We start from the raw sequence: 17,996 nt of genomic DNA, 5'->3' as shown, positions 1-17,996 counted from the left end.
TGGTGCCATGCTTGAGATGATGACGAGTAAGATGATAATCGATCTCAATATGCTTAGTTCGCTCATGAAAAATCGAGTTGTGAGCAATCTGAATAGAACTCTGGTTGTCACAATACATAGGAGTAGGATGAGAAAAGGAAACTCTCATATCAGCAAGTAATCAACGTAACCAAACAATCTCTTTGGTAGTAGATGTCATGGTATGATATTCTGCTTCGGTCGATGATTGAGAAACAATAGATTGTTTCTTGCTCTTCCAAAAAATAAGAGAATCACCTAAAAAGATACAGAACCCGGTAACAGACTTGCGATCTGTGGGATCACTACCATGATCAGCATCAGAGTATGCACGCAACTCCAAGGAAGAGGTGGATGAAAGTAAAAGACTCTGAAAAACTGTACCCCGAAGATATCGCAAAATACGAAGAACAGCTGCCCAATAAACAGTAGTAGAAAAAGCAACAAAGTGACTAACAACATGAACAGCATATGCAATATCTGGACGAGTAATGGTGAGATATACCAAACTCCCAACAATAGTGCGGTATAAAGTAGGATCTATCAAAACCATCAGAAGAAGAATACCTCGCGTTGACCTCAATAGGAGTATCTACAGTCTTATTATCAGTAAGTCTAGCCCGCTCAAGAATATCTGCAACATATTTCGACTGAGAAAGAAGGTAACCTCTAGGTGAGTATGCTACCTCAATACCCAGGAAATATCAAAGATAACCCAAATCTTTCATTTCAAATCGTCTAGCCAACTCTGTCTTCAAGACTGAAATACCATCAATGTCATCACCAGTAATAATCATGTCATCAACATATAAAGACAGAATGATACGACCTGCATCAGTGCACTTAATAAAAAGAGCAGAATCATGACTGCTAGAAACAAAGCCAAGAGACGAGATCACAATAGAGAATTTCTCAAACCAAGCACGGGGTGCTTGTTTGAGACCATATAATGCTTTCTTAAGCTTACAAACATATCCAGAGTCATGTGAAATACCAGGAGGGAGTGCCATATAAACTTCTTCTTGAAGATCTCCATTCAAGAAGGCATTTTTAACATCAAGCTGAGAAATATACCACTGACGAATCGAAGCTACGGCAATAAGAGTACGAATAGTAGTCATTTTTGCAATCGGGCCAAATGTCTCCTCATAGTCCATACCATACTGTTGAGAGTATCCTTTTGCAACCAGCCTAGCTTTGTATCGCTCAATAAACCCATCAGAATTAGTCTTTATTAAAAGGTAAAGCGAAAAATTTTGCTAGTTTACATCCACTACAATCAGAAATGTCATAAGTTTTCAAATTTCCTAAAGCTCCTGTAGATGCCAAAAATCTCAAACGAGAGGACGAAACATGACCTAGACGAGAATGCCATAAATAAAAACTAGAAGATGAAAGACTCAAACGAAAGGAAGACAAATCAACAGTAGTAGTAGTAGCAGCAGCAGCAATTGGCACTTTTAACTCATCCAAAATATATAGTCTATTCTCCCTAAGGCTTGTCCCAATCAGCTTCTGAGACTGCAGATCCTATACACAACAAAAAGAACCAGAAAACATGACTAAATAATCACCAGAATCATATATTTAACCAACAGACGCAAGATTCAATTTGAGTTTTGGAATAAGATAAACATTAGGGAGAGACAAATGAGGTGTGATAACAGAACCAACACCTGCTAAGGGCATAGGAGTGCCATCAGCAGTCATAACAGGAATGGAGGAAAAAGGGGACAAAGAGGTAAAAGATGAAGAATCTGGAGACATGATGGGAAGTACCAGAATCCAAGACTCATTCAGAGTGTGACATACCTGAGCAACGATAAGGCAACTGACCTATGAAAGAAGAAGTGGACATTGCTTGTGGCTGCAAGGAGAGAAACTTTTGAAATTGCTCAACCAAAGTATTGTGATCGGTAATAGAGCTTGGGGAAGCTACTGTTGCGGTATTGTGGTGTGGTGGTTTATAACCCTGAGGTGGTCTATGAGCATTAGATTGTGACTGGCTGTCAGACTTCCAAGCTTGATTCTGATGTCTCAACTTAGGACATTAAGCCTTCCAATGACTTTTCTACTTACAGAAACTGCACTCATCGAAGCCAACCCTTGTGTAAGACTTGTTCTGATGATTAGAAAATGGCTTAGAAGGTACTGCTAGTACCGAAGAATTTGAAGCAGAAAGGATTCCCTTTTCAGAATAAGACTGAAGACGTATTTCTTCAGCCAATAACTCACTGACAACAGAGTCAACAGAAGGCAGTGGAGAACGATTTATCAGATCTAGACAAGTTATAAGTAGTTGATAGAATAGAAAAGAAAGGCATATGCTCGAGAAAGACAACATGACAAAACACATAAAGTTTCTGAGTTATTGGATCAAAACAACGATACTCGTTTTTACCTTTATCATAACCAAGAAAGACACATATAACAGATCAAGCGAACAACTTACTACGTTCTACATGAGGATAAAGAACGAAACAAGTACAACCAAAAACTCTAAATGAGGAATAATCAGGGGTTTACTAATATAACTTTTTTAAATGAGAAAACTCTAAAATATGAGAAGATGGAATTGTATTAATCAAACTTGCAGTAGTAAGGACAACTTCTCCTCAAAACTCACTAGGAATGGAAGCAGGTAACAAGAGAGAACAAGCAGTTTTGACAATGTGCCTATATTTTTTTCAACAACTCCATTTTGCTCAGGAGTATCTGTATATGAAGTTTGGTGAATGATTTCATCTAAGGTAAGCAACTCATAAAATTTATTAGAGGTGTATTCATCACCCAAATCACACCTAAAGCATTTGATAACAACAAAATATTGAGTTTTGACAAGAGCTTGAAATGTTGTATATATCTTAAAGAATTCAAAACAATATTTCATAAATAAACCAAACAATAACGAGTATTATTATCAATAAATAAAAACATGATATCGAGACCCTCTTTTTGAAGCAACAAGAGAAGGTCCCCATATATCAGAATAAATCAAGTCAAATTGGAAAGAAGAAACAGAAATACTTCGATTAAAAGGTAAAGCGAAAAATTTTATCAGTTTATATCCACTACAATTAGAAATATCACAAGTTTGCAAATTTTCTAAAGCTCTTGTGGATGCCAAAAATCTCAAACAAGAAGACAAAATATGACTTAAATGAGAATGTCATAAATAAAAACTAAAAGATGAAGGACTCAAATGAAAAGAAGATAAATCAATAGTAGTAGTAGTAGCAGCAGCAGCAACTAACACTTTTAACTCATCCAAAATATATAGTTCATTCTCCTTATGACCTGTTCCAATCAACTTCTGAAATTAAGATCCTGCACACAATAAAAAAAAAGGAAAAAATGACTAAATAAGCACTAGAATCACATAACTAACCAACAGAGGCAAGATTCAATCTGAGTTTCAGAATAAGATAAACATTAAAGAGAGACAAGGGAGGTGTGACAACAAAACCAATACCTGCTAAGGGCATGAGAGTGTCATCAGCAGTCATAACAAGAATAGAGGGCGAAGGGGACACAAAAGTAAAAAATGAAGAATCTTGAGACATATGATATGAAGCACCAGAATCCAAAACCCATTCAGAATGTAACATACCTGTCGAACTATGAGGTAACCGACTTGCAAAAGAAAATGTGTAAATTGCATGTGGCTGTAAGAAGAGAAACTTCTGAAATTACTCAGCTAGAGTACTAGGATCGGTGACAAAGCCTGATAAAACTATTGTTGCAGTGTTGTGGTGTGGCGATTTATAACCCTCAGGTGGTCTATGGGCATTGGATTGTGACTGGTTATCAGGCTTCCAAACTTGTTTTTGTTGTCTCAACTTGGGACACTAAGTCTTCCAATGACCTCTCTGCTTACAGAAACTGTACTCGTCAAAGGCAACCCTTGTGTAATGCTTATTCTGATGATTAGAGAATGGCTTAGAGAATACTGCTAGTATAGAAGGATTTGAAACATAAAGAATTCTCTTTTCAGAATAAGATTGAAGATGTATTTCTTCAGTTAATAGTACTGATAACAGAGTCAACAGAAGATATTGGAGAACGACGCAGAATTTAACCTCTAAGTCCTTCAAAATCACTGTGAAGTGCTGTAAAAAACTATATCAATTGTTGCTCCTCTTTACGATCAATATAGGCACCACATACCTTTAATTCTGCCGATTCTGTAAGAGCCAAGTAATCCTAAAAATCTATCATAGCAAAATAAAACTCCTGAATACTCATATTCTTCTAGTGAAGAGCTCGTATATCATTCTCTAATTGATACTGTTATGCAAAATTTGATTGCATAAATAACTTTTGCAGATGATCTCAAACCTCTTTTGTTGTCTCATACTTTACCAACTACATACCTATGGAATTCTCAACAGAATTGCTAATTCAAGTAATAATCTTTGCATTGTTTGCTTCTCATGCATCTATCAAAGTACATCATTCTCCTCAGTATTCTTAGGTATCACATAAGTTCCACTAACATATCTCCACATCTTTTTACCCTCAAGGAAATTTCTCATTACATAACTTCAATACAAATAGTTCTTTCCATCCAACCTCACACTTATAGACTAAGCGAATCATCTCTTTCAATAGCCATAATCAACAAACAAATAAAACCAGAACACAAAAGCAGCGAAAAACAAAATACCAGATTGCAGAAACTGAATAGATATCATATAAACCAAGGTTGTTAAAATCATAAGTTAACTCGTAAAATTGTAGGATTTTACGAGTCAACATGTATCTAACGTGCTAAATCGGACTAAAAACTCGAAACCAGTAAAATCGAACTTAAGTCGTGCAAAATCAGTAAAATCGATAAACTCGGTTTGATTTCACGAGTTTACTAAATTTGTGATATGAACCAAGTCATGTCCAAATTTGACCTTAAAATGTCTGCTGACTAGTTTTGCGAGATTGAGCATATCTTTCAAACCGTATATTGGATAAAGCTGAAATTTTACAGGGAAATATTAAATATATGAAAATATATTGTGGTATATTTTCAAGTCAAATGGAGTTAGGGAACATAATATTTCAGAGGGTCAAATTTAGTAAACTAATATTATCAAATATGTCAAACAATATCTTTGTGTACTGTTTGAGACATATCTAGAGCTACCAGTGGAATTTTGCTTCGATTAAAGTTAGGATAGAAACTAGACATCTAAAACTTTCCAACTATATATTGTAGGTCCAATAATTCATCTAAACGAGAGAGAACGACATGTTTGAAATCAGGACTCAAATCTGTCAAGAATATACAAAAATTAGAGATTCAGGCTATATGGAGGAATTTTAACATGAAGACTTTTTTTATTATTCTATTTTATTTATTTATTTATTTATTTATTTATTTATTTATTTTTAAATAATTATTTTTAATTTGAATTTTTTCTAGCGCATTAGACATTGTTTAGGAGTTTATTTTATTATTGAATTTATGTTAGTTGATTAGTAATTTAAACTCATTAGTTTGCAACCCAAAAGAGGTCTATCAAGACTTATTGTGATGGGAACAACCAGGTTGTCACTAAGTTTATATGTGCTTCCTACCTTTCAGTGATTTCCTTGTATTGAGAAATTTTGTTCTGAGACTTTTTATTTCTCCATGTCATTAATTTATTAATTCATACTATCTATCTCTCTCATTTTATTTAGATCACTCATTGATTATAATATTGTTGACTTATTTTATCAGATTTTAATGTAATTTAATTTCTTGACTAGAATTATCAATATATAATTAGTTAAAAAAAAACTTCTGATTTTATGATTTTACAATTCGGGTTTACTATCCGAGTTTATATTGTATTTTTTGTGCCATGTCAAAAAAGCATTTTTGACAATCTTAACAAAAACTAGGCAAATATTTTCTCAAAGTTATACAATTACTCCAAAACAAAATAAAAATACAAAAACAGAACGCAAAATGACAAATGATTGTAAAGGTAATCATCACAACATTCAGCTACAATGTCAGAAAGTTCTTCTAAGGTCTTGGATGAATTTTGATCACGTCTTGCCCATTGATTTCGAATTTTTGGGGGTGGTGATGGCTCATGGTTAGCCACCAATGTGTTTTTCATCTCAATGCAATGACATCAACTAAATGAGGGGATGAAAAGAGTCGTTTCTGCTCTGCATCGCCTCACCAAACCTGAAAGGAATTGCAATTGTGTTTTAAAAGTGACTCTATTTTAGCTTTAGATTTAGTGTTCATAGCGGACTTTTAGAAGGGCAATCAGTTGCTATGCTTTTCGCAGCATCTTCGTAAGATAAAGTGGTCCTAACCATAAAGACAGGGTAAATGGAAACATAATTTATAAAGTTTCGCTCTCATTTATGCACCTATGCTTCACTGCCTTAAGTAACTAAACTAACCAGAGAAAATGCTTCAACTATGGGTTTGTCCAGAGAGAAAACAGGGGTAACAGGTGATATCTTGATGGGTTGAGTGCAGATAAATTTGGGCTTGCAAGATTCACATGCTGTATAAGAGTAGGTGGAAAAGCTCGAGGGAAGTTTCAGATTTGTAACAACTCAAGTGAGCTGGCTAAGATTTTTGTAAAATTTCTCCAACTCGTTGAGTGGACGCTGTCATGGTGAAATCCCGAGGGAAGCTTGAAGAGCAGACTAGGTACTTAGTTTTTTTCCAAAACCACCAAATCTCTGTACTATATTAAGAGTGCACTGCAGTACCGCACTCTCATGCTTAGGATCTTACCTGTAAGTAGCTTTTTAGTTGGAAGTATTTTGTCTGTGAGAGCACCAATTCACCTCCCACGAAAGGTGTGACCAAGCCTAATATTCTTCTAATTAAATAAACACCATAAGATATGCTAGTTTTTTGAGGTTGAAAGCAACTTTAAGAGAAAAAAAAATTCACCGACAATGGAGTTGGACCGATCTGAATAAATAATGCAGTAAACATTTCCATCTGGATGAACACTAAACAGAAAAGGGGTCCGCGGACACGCCAGGCCTTGGCCACTTATATGTATCATTGGCCTATTCACCGTTTTTGCAATGTCAAACATCCCGGCATGTGAAGCTTTTTTTCTTCTTGATCTGAAGCAAACAAGATAAATTCAATGAGACAAGCAATAAAAGCTTAATAACAAAGTATATTTATTTTTAAACACAATACTGCTAGAATCTCTTGGTTTCTACATGAGTCAAGCTAGATTGGTAAACTTTTAATCATTTAATGAAAAAGGATGCATATTTTTCACTAGAATTAAGGCATGCATTGATTTAAGTACTAGTATTTTTATTTCCAGTGAAATTCTTTTTAAATTCATTCATAAAAGATAGGCAGTGGCGGAGCCACGTAGGGGCAAGAGGGGGCAATTGCCCCCCCTTCCCCCGATTCCTTTCTCTTATCTGTTTTTAATAAAGAGAATTCTATGCATGGTCTAATATATATATATATATATATATATATATATATATATATATAATTATAATGAGCCAGCTGATGGGTTTGAGAAAAGAGTTGGCTTGCCCAGCAGTTATATTTTTTATACTTGTGCTGTTAGAGACTTTACTTGTATAGAAGTGTGATTGCGACTGCTTTTCAAAGTGTTTTTTATGTCGAAATACATCAAAATAATTTTTTTTATTTTAAAAAAATTATTTTTAAGATCAGCGCATCAAAACAATCTAAAACATACTAAAAAAAATTAATTTTTAACAAAAAAAAAAATTGAATTTCACTTCATCTCTTCCTAATAGGTCAACCAGATATGGAAGCTCCAAAAATACTGGGTCTACATCTCCAAAAATTAGTTATTAAAAATGTTAGGGTTTATAATAATTTATGGGTTTGTTGAATTAATATGTGTATGGGTAATATTATATGCTAATAGATATGAATTGAAATGAGTTTTGATGAATTGATAAGTTTTGTTATGAATTTCATATGAAAAATGATGATAATGAATTTACTAATGATTAAAAATGAAGTACAAGACAACTAAAAAAATTAGGGATATAATAGATAAATTAAAAAAAAATATTTAATAATTATATTTAATCTACTTGTACAAAACAACAAGTCAGTAAGAACAACATCAATTTGTAACAATTCTTTTAAGCTATGATTTTAGATGTTATGTACCATATGTCAGCATATAATTGTTGTCAACAACTTTCCTAGTCTTTGGAAGATTTAGAAATAGATAAATGAAAGTTTGTAGTATATATTGAGAAATATATTTTTAATGAAATTAAAAATAAAATTATTATGAAGCAGTTTTAAAATATAAAATCTCGAAGAAAACAATTATAATATAAGTTTTTTTTATTTTAAAAATATTCTTAAATTAATTTTGCTTGACTTGAGTTGGTACATGTATTTCAAATCAATATATATATATATATATATATATATATATATATTAAATATTTATTAGTAATTTGTTGCTAAACATTAATAAAAATTCATGTGCATTAGTCCCAAAACTATAGCCCGGAATGGAGTAACACTGGACCAGGGAAGTAACTGCAATCGCAACTTAGGACAGTGCAAGGAATGTTAATCCTAATGATGATCTGCAACATCTATCTATTTTAGAAAACGCTGACCTGACAAGACTACAAATTGCATACCGCTGCCCCAATTATTTCCTTAAGCTCACGTTCTTCAGCACCTCGACCGAAGGGGATCTCCCAAGCTAACCTGGAAAGGACAAATAACCTTTAGAAATCAAAACAAAATATTGTAATTTCTGAGTTTGTATGAATCCCAAGGATGCATGGAGTTTAAATCTTACAGGTTTTTCTTTCTTTCTTTCTCTTTTTTTTTTTTTTTTTTTTTTTACCATTTAGTATGATAGCACAACTCTGATCTCATACAAAATGTTCTCTTGTTAAATGGTTTTGGCTGCTTTTATGTCAGTCAATGGGAGGCAAGATGGACGGAGACAATTTTAGGTTGAGCCAATAAATATGAAACACGCAAGGAAAAAGTCTGCAATGAGATAACTCAATTCAACCAAATTCAATGTAATAGTTGCAACAACCACAAGAAGAAAAGAAAGAGGACGCTGCCCGAGCAAGTGGGATAGAAGAACTAAAGTTTTCTCTTCGATGGGTACCAGAAAGAAAAGGAGAAGATCCTTAATACTAAGAATGTTACGAGCACTCCTACTCAATTGGCAACCTGTTAGTCAAATTGCAGATAATATTGTGTACACTAGAGTAGAGTAGCACTATGTGCCGTGGTATGACAGTCATCTAAAAGAGAATGCTGTGATGGATCTGTGGCACCTGAAAGGAAGAAAAATAAATATAAATATTTCTACATTAGATGACAATAGTTAAGTCATTTGGAATAAAAATGAACTTGGAAGATTCAAATTAAGACAGGACAAGATTAAGGATGTAAGAACTGTGAAATAGGTTCTGAAGAAACATGGCATCCAGAATTTTAGCAGAAACAAAAGATGATATCTGTAGCAAACCCCAAAAGCTGAATTGTACTCTACCTAATTGACTAAACTTGTACCTGAAAATCCCACATGCTCAGCTAAATAAGGAAACTGCAAGAAAATGAAGCTTATAGTCTTTCTATCTGACACTGGCAAGTCAAACCAATAGACAGTCTGATAATAAATTTGTGTTATGTATTCCAAATTCAGTACGCGTGCGAATTGGTTCTTATGCCCAGGAATACATGAGAAAAATAAAAAAAGACAAGCATGACCATATTGAAAAGTTAATCAGGTTAGGCAGACGTAATAAACACACACAGCTGAAGATGAAGCAATAGCAATTATATGATCTGGTTCTATAACTTGAAGAAAAGAGAAGTTGAGCAATAAATCGCTATGGCATGGAAGAATGTGGTTCACCTCTGAAGGATCAAAGAGGCATACTTTAAAGTTTCCATCAGCTAAAAGTCGCAATCTATTGCAACCAGCACAGAAATGCTCAGTCATTGAGGTGATAAAAGAAACCGTTCCAATATGCCCAGCCATCCTGAAGTTCTTGGCTGTATCAGCAGGGTGATCCTGCAGTCTCTTTAGGCCAGGAAACAGCTTCCCCTGTTCAGTTAACAGAAGTTACCAAAAGAATTGATAAGGGGAAACTATAAAATTTCCTCACAGACCTGTCAGAGTTCTACCTTACCACTCTGTCCACCATTTGTGAGTAAGGAACGAGTTTCTTGACATTCCACATTTCCATCAAAAGGCATGAACTCAATAAACCGAACATTAATTGGTTTGTCACGTGTCAACTCCACAAAATCACAAATATAATCATCGTTAAACCCACGCATCACCACACAATTCACCTAATTGCAACCAACAAAGACAGGAAAAAAAAAACTAGTTTAGTTTAGAGTCAGTGGAAGCCCTGAAAATAGTAAATAAATAAATATGTGACTAATAGTGAACTTATCGTTGCAGCAGTCAATAAAAGAATTGTACGTGTTAAGATATTGAATATGAAGAGAGCATAATTAGGAGAAAGCAAAGACCAACAGAATTGCAAAGATGATATATACTTTTGCTGGATTGTACCCACAGTCCACAGCAGTATTAATTGAATCCACAACTCTTTCATGCCCTTTCCGCCTGGTCAAAAATTCAAATTTTGCCGGGACCAATGTGTCTAAGCTGATATTTACAGAAGTAAGCCCGCATTCTTTCAGCTCTGGAAGTTTTCTCGGAAGAGTGATTCCATTGGCTGCCATGGCCAATGGCTTTAGTCCTTTCAAGTTAGACAGCTGTAAGCATGTCTTCAATACCTTTTCTAATGGTTGGCTCACCACCAGTCAAACGAATTTTATCTACTCCAGAGCTTACAAAGAGATTTGCCAAATGAACAATCTCATTCTGCGAGAGTAATTGAGGGCTAGGAGTGAGCTCCACACCCTCAGTTGGCATACAGTATTGACAATGTGGATTGCGACGATCTGTCGAGGAGATCCTCAAGTAAGTGTGCATCCTCCCAAATGAATCAATTAACATTTCAGAAGTGAGATTAGTGCTCTGTGGATCTTCTGACAACTTAGCACATGAAGTTGTATACGCCTTTGTCAAGGAACCATTAAGATGGCCGCTAAAAGAACCTTGACATTTGCTCTTTCTGGATGCAGAATAAGATCCAACCTCACAATCAACCTACAAGTGAATTCTAAACATCGTTACCATTTTAAACTTGCATGTTAACTAGAGTAGCAATCAAAATACTGAAAATCATCAAGCATGCTCAAGGTGTAAACACAAGCACGTGCAACAAGCACATAATTGATTAACATAATTTCTTGAGATGATAGAGATTAGTGAAAACACTTTCAGAATTGTATTTGGGTATACATCAAATAATTGAACATCAAAAGGAATAACCTAATGACTATGAAAAGTGATCAGATAACAGTAGTCGTATACTGTCATCAACCTTGACGTGAAGAAAGACCATCCTAAAGCCAAATCTCCCAAGGTTAACAATCATAAAAAAGACACTAAGATGGAAGTTTGTTGAGAAAGAACAGTTTTTTTACTATAATTCCCCTTAGTAGTTACAGAGCAATGAATTTTCCTCGTGTATTATGAACGAAAAAATTAGGAGATTGGCATTAATGGCGTAGCATGTCTAAAACATGATGAGAGGAAAATTGAAGATGTTCTGCTAGAACAAACAAAATGAAAGATTAAAAATTTGAAAAAAAAAATTCACGGGCTTCACTAAGTAGCATTGTGATCAAATGAAAATTAAACATAAATAGGATGCTACAAGTATGTCCAGTCATGCAGAATCTTAATGAAAAACTAAGAGTGCAAAGAAAAGAAAAGGAATAGAAAATGGCTACATACCATGGAGGGACTGGAATTCTTCAAACCCAAGAGCCAATTAATAAATTTTGAAGCAGACGGCCTCATCATAGCTTAGTAACTGCTAAACACACCAAAAAAAAATTTCCTTGCAGCTTAAATCTTTAACTCAGAGGTTCGAGAATCCTAGCTTTATATCCACGCTAGACACTTCAATTGCTTTTACGAGAGGTGATCTTTCGCCATTTGAAAAGGTTAGAAAAGAAGGTGTGCCAAGTGTAAAAAATGACGGCCATGACTCTTGTACTTGTCCAAAGAAAGAAAAGGCAACGGATCCAAGCTCAATGAATGCTTTTGATCTGAGTAGTTTAGCCAGTTCGTCACTCAACAGCACTGAGGGCTTTAAAGATTTATGTTCGTGTGTGTGTTCTAATTATTCAACGTACGAGTAATTTATTGTGATTTGTTCAATCTAGCAAGTCGAGATTAAGCTCGTTACCACCATTTCAATGGTGTTCTAATTCAAACAAATTCCACGTTGTCATAGTTTTAAGATCTAGCTAACCTTAGTTTAAATGTGAAATAATAGGTTGTTAAAGGATTAAAACGTTAAAAAAAAATTAAATAATTTTAATGTTATTATTATTAATATAATAATTTAACATGGCCGAACTATCCAAGGTTCTTGAGTTCGATGTTGCAGCCAAACTCACTTAAATTTAAAATATCTAAGTTTAATATTATTATTAATATTATAAATATTACTTTTGGGTCAAGCGTTACAGCTAGATCTAAGGCTCTTGGATATATCTTTGCAGAAATATCTAACACTCTTAGATCTTAACCTTTTTGAATTTTTTTATGCAAGAAAAAAATTAACCCGTGGCGTATGCCTTTGTTTTTTTTTCTTTCTTTTTAAGCCTTTTACCGTGGACTGCACCGTGCAGTCCACAATGAAAAAGTTTATGTCTTTAGTTTTTTTTTTCTATAGCTTCTTAATATTAAATTTTTTCTATTTAATTATCAAACTTTTGACACGGATCCCAGGTTTAACGGGTTAACCCAGTTGATTCAGATTTTTTTTCTTTTTCTTCATTAGTTTTTTTCTCTTTGCTTTTTCCTTTTTAATTAATCTTTTTTTTTTAATTTAGTTCATTAATATTAAATCTTTTTTCTATTTAGTTATCACACTTTCATGACACGAATCTCAGGTTTGACGGGTTAACCTAATTGATTCAGATTTTTTTCTTTTTTCTTATTTGTTTTTTTCTTCCGATTTCATCTTTTAATATTGTATGCAGTCCATGATGAAAAGGCTGATGCATTTAGTTTTTTTTTTTTTTGCTTTTTTATTCTTTTTATGCCTTTCACGGTGGACTGCACAATGCAGTACACGGTGAAAAGGTTGATGCTTTTTTTTAATTAATTTTTTTTATTTAGTTTATTGATATTAAATTTTTTTCTATTTAGTTATCAGAATTTCATGACACGGATCTCAGGTTTGACGAGTTAACCTAGTTAATTTAGATTTTTTTTTCTTTTTCTTCATTAGTTTTTTTCCTCTTATAAGTTTTTTTTTATATATATTTTCTTTTTAATTAATATTTTTTATTTAATTTAGTTCATTAATATTAAATTTTTTTCTATTTAGTTATCGGCTGATGCCTTTAGTTTTTCTTTTTTTTTTCTTTTTGCTTTTTTGTCGTTTTTATACCTTTTACTGTGGACTGCATAGTGAAAAGGCTAATGCCTTTTGTTTGTTTTTGTTTTTTTCTTTTTTAATTAATTTTTTTCATTTAATTTAGTTTGTTAATGTTCAATTTTTTTATATTTAGTTATCAAACTTTCATGACACGGATCCCGGGTTTGACGGGTTATCCTGGTTTGACGGGGTAGCCCAATTAATTATGGGGTAACCCGACAATTTTTTTTTCTATTTATTTATCAAACTTTCACGACACGAACCCAAAGTTTAACGGGTTAACCTGCTTTAAAGGGTTAACTCAATTAATTCAGATATTTTTCTTTTTTTTCATTAGTTTTTTTCTTTTTGTTGGTTTTTTTTCTTTTTTTTCTTTTTAATTAATCTATTTAATTATCACACTTTTATGACACGACTTTGCAGCTAGATCCGCATCCATGGCTATTGGGTCTGGTATTGCAGCCAGACCCTTTTAAACTTGAGTCATGCAAGTTTAATGTTATTATTAATATTATAAATATTACTCTTGGGTCAGGCGTTGCAGCCAAACCCAAGACTCTTGGGTATAGTTTTGCAGAAAGACCTAACACTTTTAAATCTTAGTTTTTTTTATATATTTTATATAAAAAAAATTAACCCCCGCGGCATTACGCGGGTATGTAACTAGTGAACCCTAAAACAAAACAAAAAAAAAAAAAGTAGCATTAGGTTCCCTTTTGCACACATCGTCAAGAATAAACTTCTTCCTTCTAAAAGCGTGTCAAACCTTGGGATCTCACCTTGGTAGATGATTGGAAAGAAGCTTCAAGTTCAACCGCTTGCCAAACTGACTTAGGAGAGCAGGGCAGTGACAGGCGAGCTTAAGGTAAAAACCCAATGTTTCACGCTAAACTAGTCGAAAGCTAAATCAGTGACACATGAAAGCCAATATATAGCATTGATGACAGAGAGAGAGAGAAAAAATTATAAGTATCTTAGGTTTGAAGGAGAGAATTGAAAAGAAAGAGATTAAGAGAAATAGAATGAGAGGAAACTATGCAAGTGAGAAACAAAAAAAAACATGAGAAGAAAATAAAAAAACACTATTTATATGGATTGAGCAGGTTTTAAAAATCTATCGAAAGTACTGTGATATCAATTTATTATATGTTTTTATGGATTGTATTTATGAACGACCACTGTAAAAATGACCCGGCATAAAGGCATGGCTTGACTTTAGCAATCAAAACGAGAGAAATTACAAAGTAGAAATGAATACGAAAAGTTTTAGTTGCTGGTGTGGGGGCGCGCGGTGGACAGAAATGCTGTTGAGTGGTTATGAAAAATTGCCTTTTCTCCTTCTTAAGCATGCAATATTCTACTGTTGCATTCTCCCACCGTCGACTGCTACTGCCGGTCCCTCTGTCCCATCCCAAAAGCTTTAAAAGTAGTTTACCTGTTTGCTCTGTTCTTATTCTAAAACTCAGATGAACCGAAGATTCTTCGCTTTCGTTCGTAATTTGACTAATATTATTATCAAATCTTAAGGGAGCATGATCGCTGTACATGCATACATCTATTTACTACAAAAACAACAAGAGTACCGTACGTTTGATTAAAGACTCTTTCAATAGCCTAGAACTTGCTATATTAAGGCTGCTAGTTCAGCCTTAACACGGTGCATGTCACAACTTTTTCATTAATCTCCATTTTCCCAGCTTCACATGCATTAATTATATATGGGGAAAATGTCTCCGTTAACATTTATATATGAACAGGTCGGTCTTCGACGAGCATGGTTTGAAATCACTTGTATGTATGTATGCGATCCAACAGTATAAATGAATTGAAATTAATTAGAAATTAAACCCTGATCAAGAAAACAAGTTTATAAACGCACCAAAACTATAACCTACAGAACTATATATTATTGAAACAACTTTTAACACAATTCATGAGATTACAGGCTTCGAATATATTTACAAACAATTATTATTTGACGTTGTTTTTATTATGAGGCCATCGTTAATATCTTTGCTAAGCATATTCTTGCTATGTTTATCCTTTAAGGATACATTTGTTTTGCAAAAAAAAAATTAAAAAAAAAAATAAGTTATATCCGTTGTATGATTAATATACCAATAAAAATGTTTTTTTTATAAAATAATATTTTTTTATTTTTTAAAAATTATTTTTGATATCAACGCATTAAAATAATCTAAAAACATCAAAAAATATTAATTTAAAATAAAAAAATTAAATTTTTTCAAAGAAAATTTTAAAACTTAAAGGCCGTTGGAGAATTATAGTAAAATAATAATAAAATTGGTTAATAGTGATTAAGATAATATGATTATAATGAATTGAAGTAATTACATAATAATATATTGTAAATCAATGGAAAATATTTTTCTCTTCGTGAAGTTAAAGGGTACAAAAACATTCTTTTGTTAACTTAGTTTTTAGCATTTCTTTTGCAATAAAAAAAATTTTAAAAATGTTTTTCTAAATATATTTTTAACAGCGGTGGTTGAAGTGGGCAAGCAAACTATACTCTGGGCAAACGAAATCTTGCTGGGATCAGCATCAGTGCTGTATTGATCCTAGAAACGACAAATTTGCACTTTCAATCAGAATAAACTGAGATTAAAAGAATGATAAAAAAAAAAATGCAGTACAACAATGAGCAGAAAATTAGGCCAAGACGCAACATAAGATCACAGATCATATAAGATTTTTAAAAAATAAAAATAAAAACCATGGCAATACCAGGAAATCAAAAATCTGGCCGGCTCATCCTTGGCAAAATATGAATTGCCAAGGCTTCAAATCCCGGTGGCGTTTTCACCACCCATAGTTTCACCGGAAGCGCCGCCACATCTAGCACCACAATCTCAGTACTACAGCCGCGAATAACACAAACTCTACCGCCACCAGCAGCAATCTTCTGTGCTCCAACAAGCCTTTCTGACTCCATCATATGCTCCCAATAATCCTTTTCTGGATCATACTTTCTAAGCACACCCCTGGCTTCATCCACCACAAACATAGTCTCTTCATCCATGGATGCCACGGGTCCTCTCCACCCTGCAAGCATACCCTCTGGCATGTTCTCCCATGCGTCTTTCTCAGTGTCATAAACAAGCCCTTCTTTAGGTGCATCTCCTTTCATGTTCACCATACAAAGTTTCCCTCTCCACCCCACTGCATCGATAGCATCCCTACAAAATCTCCCATCTTTTAGTCCTTTAACCTTTTCCCATTTCCATGTAATTGTTTTATTGGCGATGGTGGAGATCCCGACGTTCTTGCTTTGCAAATCCCACTTCTCTACTGACTTGGACACGTCCGTGTTGAACTGGGATCCGATCCCACTCGCCACATAGACCGTGTCCTTTGCTGAGCCTGCAGCACACCAGCGGCGAGGTGTGGTGAGTGGGGGGCCAAAGCCCCATACGCCTGAGAGTGGATTAAAAACAAGAGGGCGAGAGAGAGCTGGGGAAAAATTGTGAGAAGTAGCAGCAATAAGTATCAAGCGACCACAAGCAGAGATGGATTGGATAGGAAGGTCACGGGAGATGAAGCAAGGGTGGCGGAGAAGGAGATGGAGTGGTGGGTCTGGTGGTGGAGGAGGGAGAGAATCCCATTTAGAAGAAATGGGGTCAAAGTTGAAGGATTGGATTGGATTGTTATTGGAAAGGCGGTGATTTATATTTGTTGATGATAAAACCGCGTAGAGAGATAGAAAAGGAGGGAAAGAAAGGGAGTAGATTAGGCGACGCCATGAGTGGCAAACAGGGTAAAGTGTAGAAGGGTGGACAAGGGAGAGGGAAAGTTGGGCTACGTGGTCAGTAAGACCTGGTATGAGAGGCTGTTCTTGGTGGTTCTGGTGTTGGTCTGTGGTTAGCTTTCTACGTTTGGCCGAGGGGTGTTTGGTGGCAGTGTCAGTGGTGGAAGTTTGGATGGAATTGGCCATGGATTGGAATGGAAGGGAAAGAATTGTGCTGTAGGAAGAGCTTTAATATTGGGTGTTTTTTTAGTTTTTAGGGTTTTTTTTAGTTTTTAGAAATTTTATCTTTTTGACTTTACTTTCATGTGAAGAAAAGATAATGGTTGTATTGTGTTTTGAAAATCTTTCAAAAATTATTTAAAAATATTTTATTTTAAAAAAATAATATATTTTTTATATTTTTAAATTATTTTGATATATTGATATTAAAAATAATTTTAAAAAAATAAAAAATATTATTTTAATATATTTTAAAATAAAAATACTTTAAAAAATACTCAGAATTTTATTCCAAAAAAAAACATTATTAAAAGTAGGTTGACGGAGATAAGCCCAAAAGCTCGTCAGAGCTGCTTAAAATAGAACGCAAATGCAGGGAGGAATTGAAAATGTAGTAGATGGGCTGGCATGCAAGCGCGGGAGGGAGGGAGGGAGGGAGGGGGGTACGGCGGTCACACCATCCACCAAGAAAGGTATCGGCAGCCAT

General features: G+C 34.2%; 1 protein-coding gene and 1 pseudogene across 1 annotated transcript; both read right to left on the bottom strand.

The window, feature by feature from the left end:
* Positions 1–1,510: 1,510 nt before the first annotated feature.
* LOC18095001 (GTP 3',8-cyclase, mitochondrial-like) lies at positions 1,511–12,327 on the bottom strand (annotated as a pseudogene).
* Positions 12,328–15,387: 3,060 nt separating this feature from the next.
* LOC18095000 (F-box/kelch-repeat protein SKIP25) lies at positions 15,388–17,598 on the bottom strand. The gene is made up of 2 exons (XM_006369411.3): positions 16,270–17,598; positions 15,388–16,103 (listed from the first exon to the last, which is right to left on the bottom strand). The coding sequence occupies exon 1, from the start codon at positions 17,474–17,476 to the stop codon at positions 16,277–16,279; it is 1,200 nt and encodes a 399-aa protein (XP_006369473.1). The 5' UTR covers positions 17,477–17,598; the 3' UTR covers positions 15,388–16,103; positions 16,270–16,276.
* Positions 17,599–17,996: the final 398 nt, after the last annotated feature.

This window comes from Populus trichocarpa, chromosome 1 (genome assembly GCF_000002775.5).
Source record: "Populus trichocarpa isolate Nisqually-1 chromosome 1, P.trichocarpa_v4.1, whole genome shotgun sequence".
Taxonomy (NCBI): domain Eukaryota; kingdom Viridiplantae; phylum Streptophyta; class Magnoliopsida; order Malpighiales; family Salicaceae; genus Populus; species Populus trichocarpa.
This window is presented reverse-complemented; position numbering and strand designations above follow the sequence as displayed.

Excerpts from the sequence above, each read along its gene's own strand:
- LOC18095000 (XM_006369411.3), bottom strand. The coding sequence starts at position 17,476 with ATGGCCAATTCCATCCAAACTTCCACCACTGACACTGCCACCAAACAC.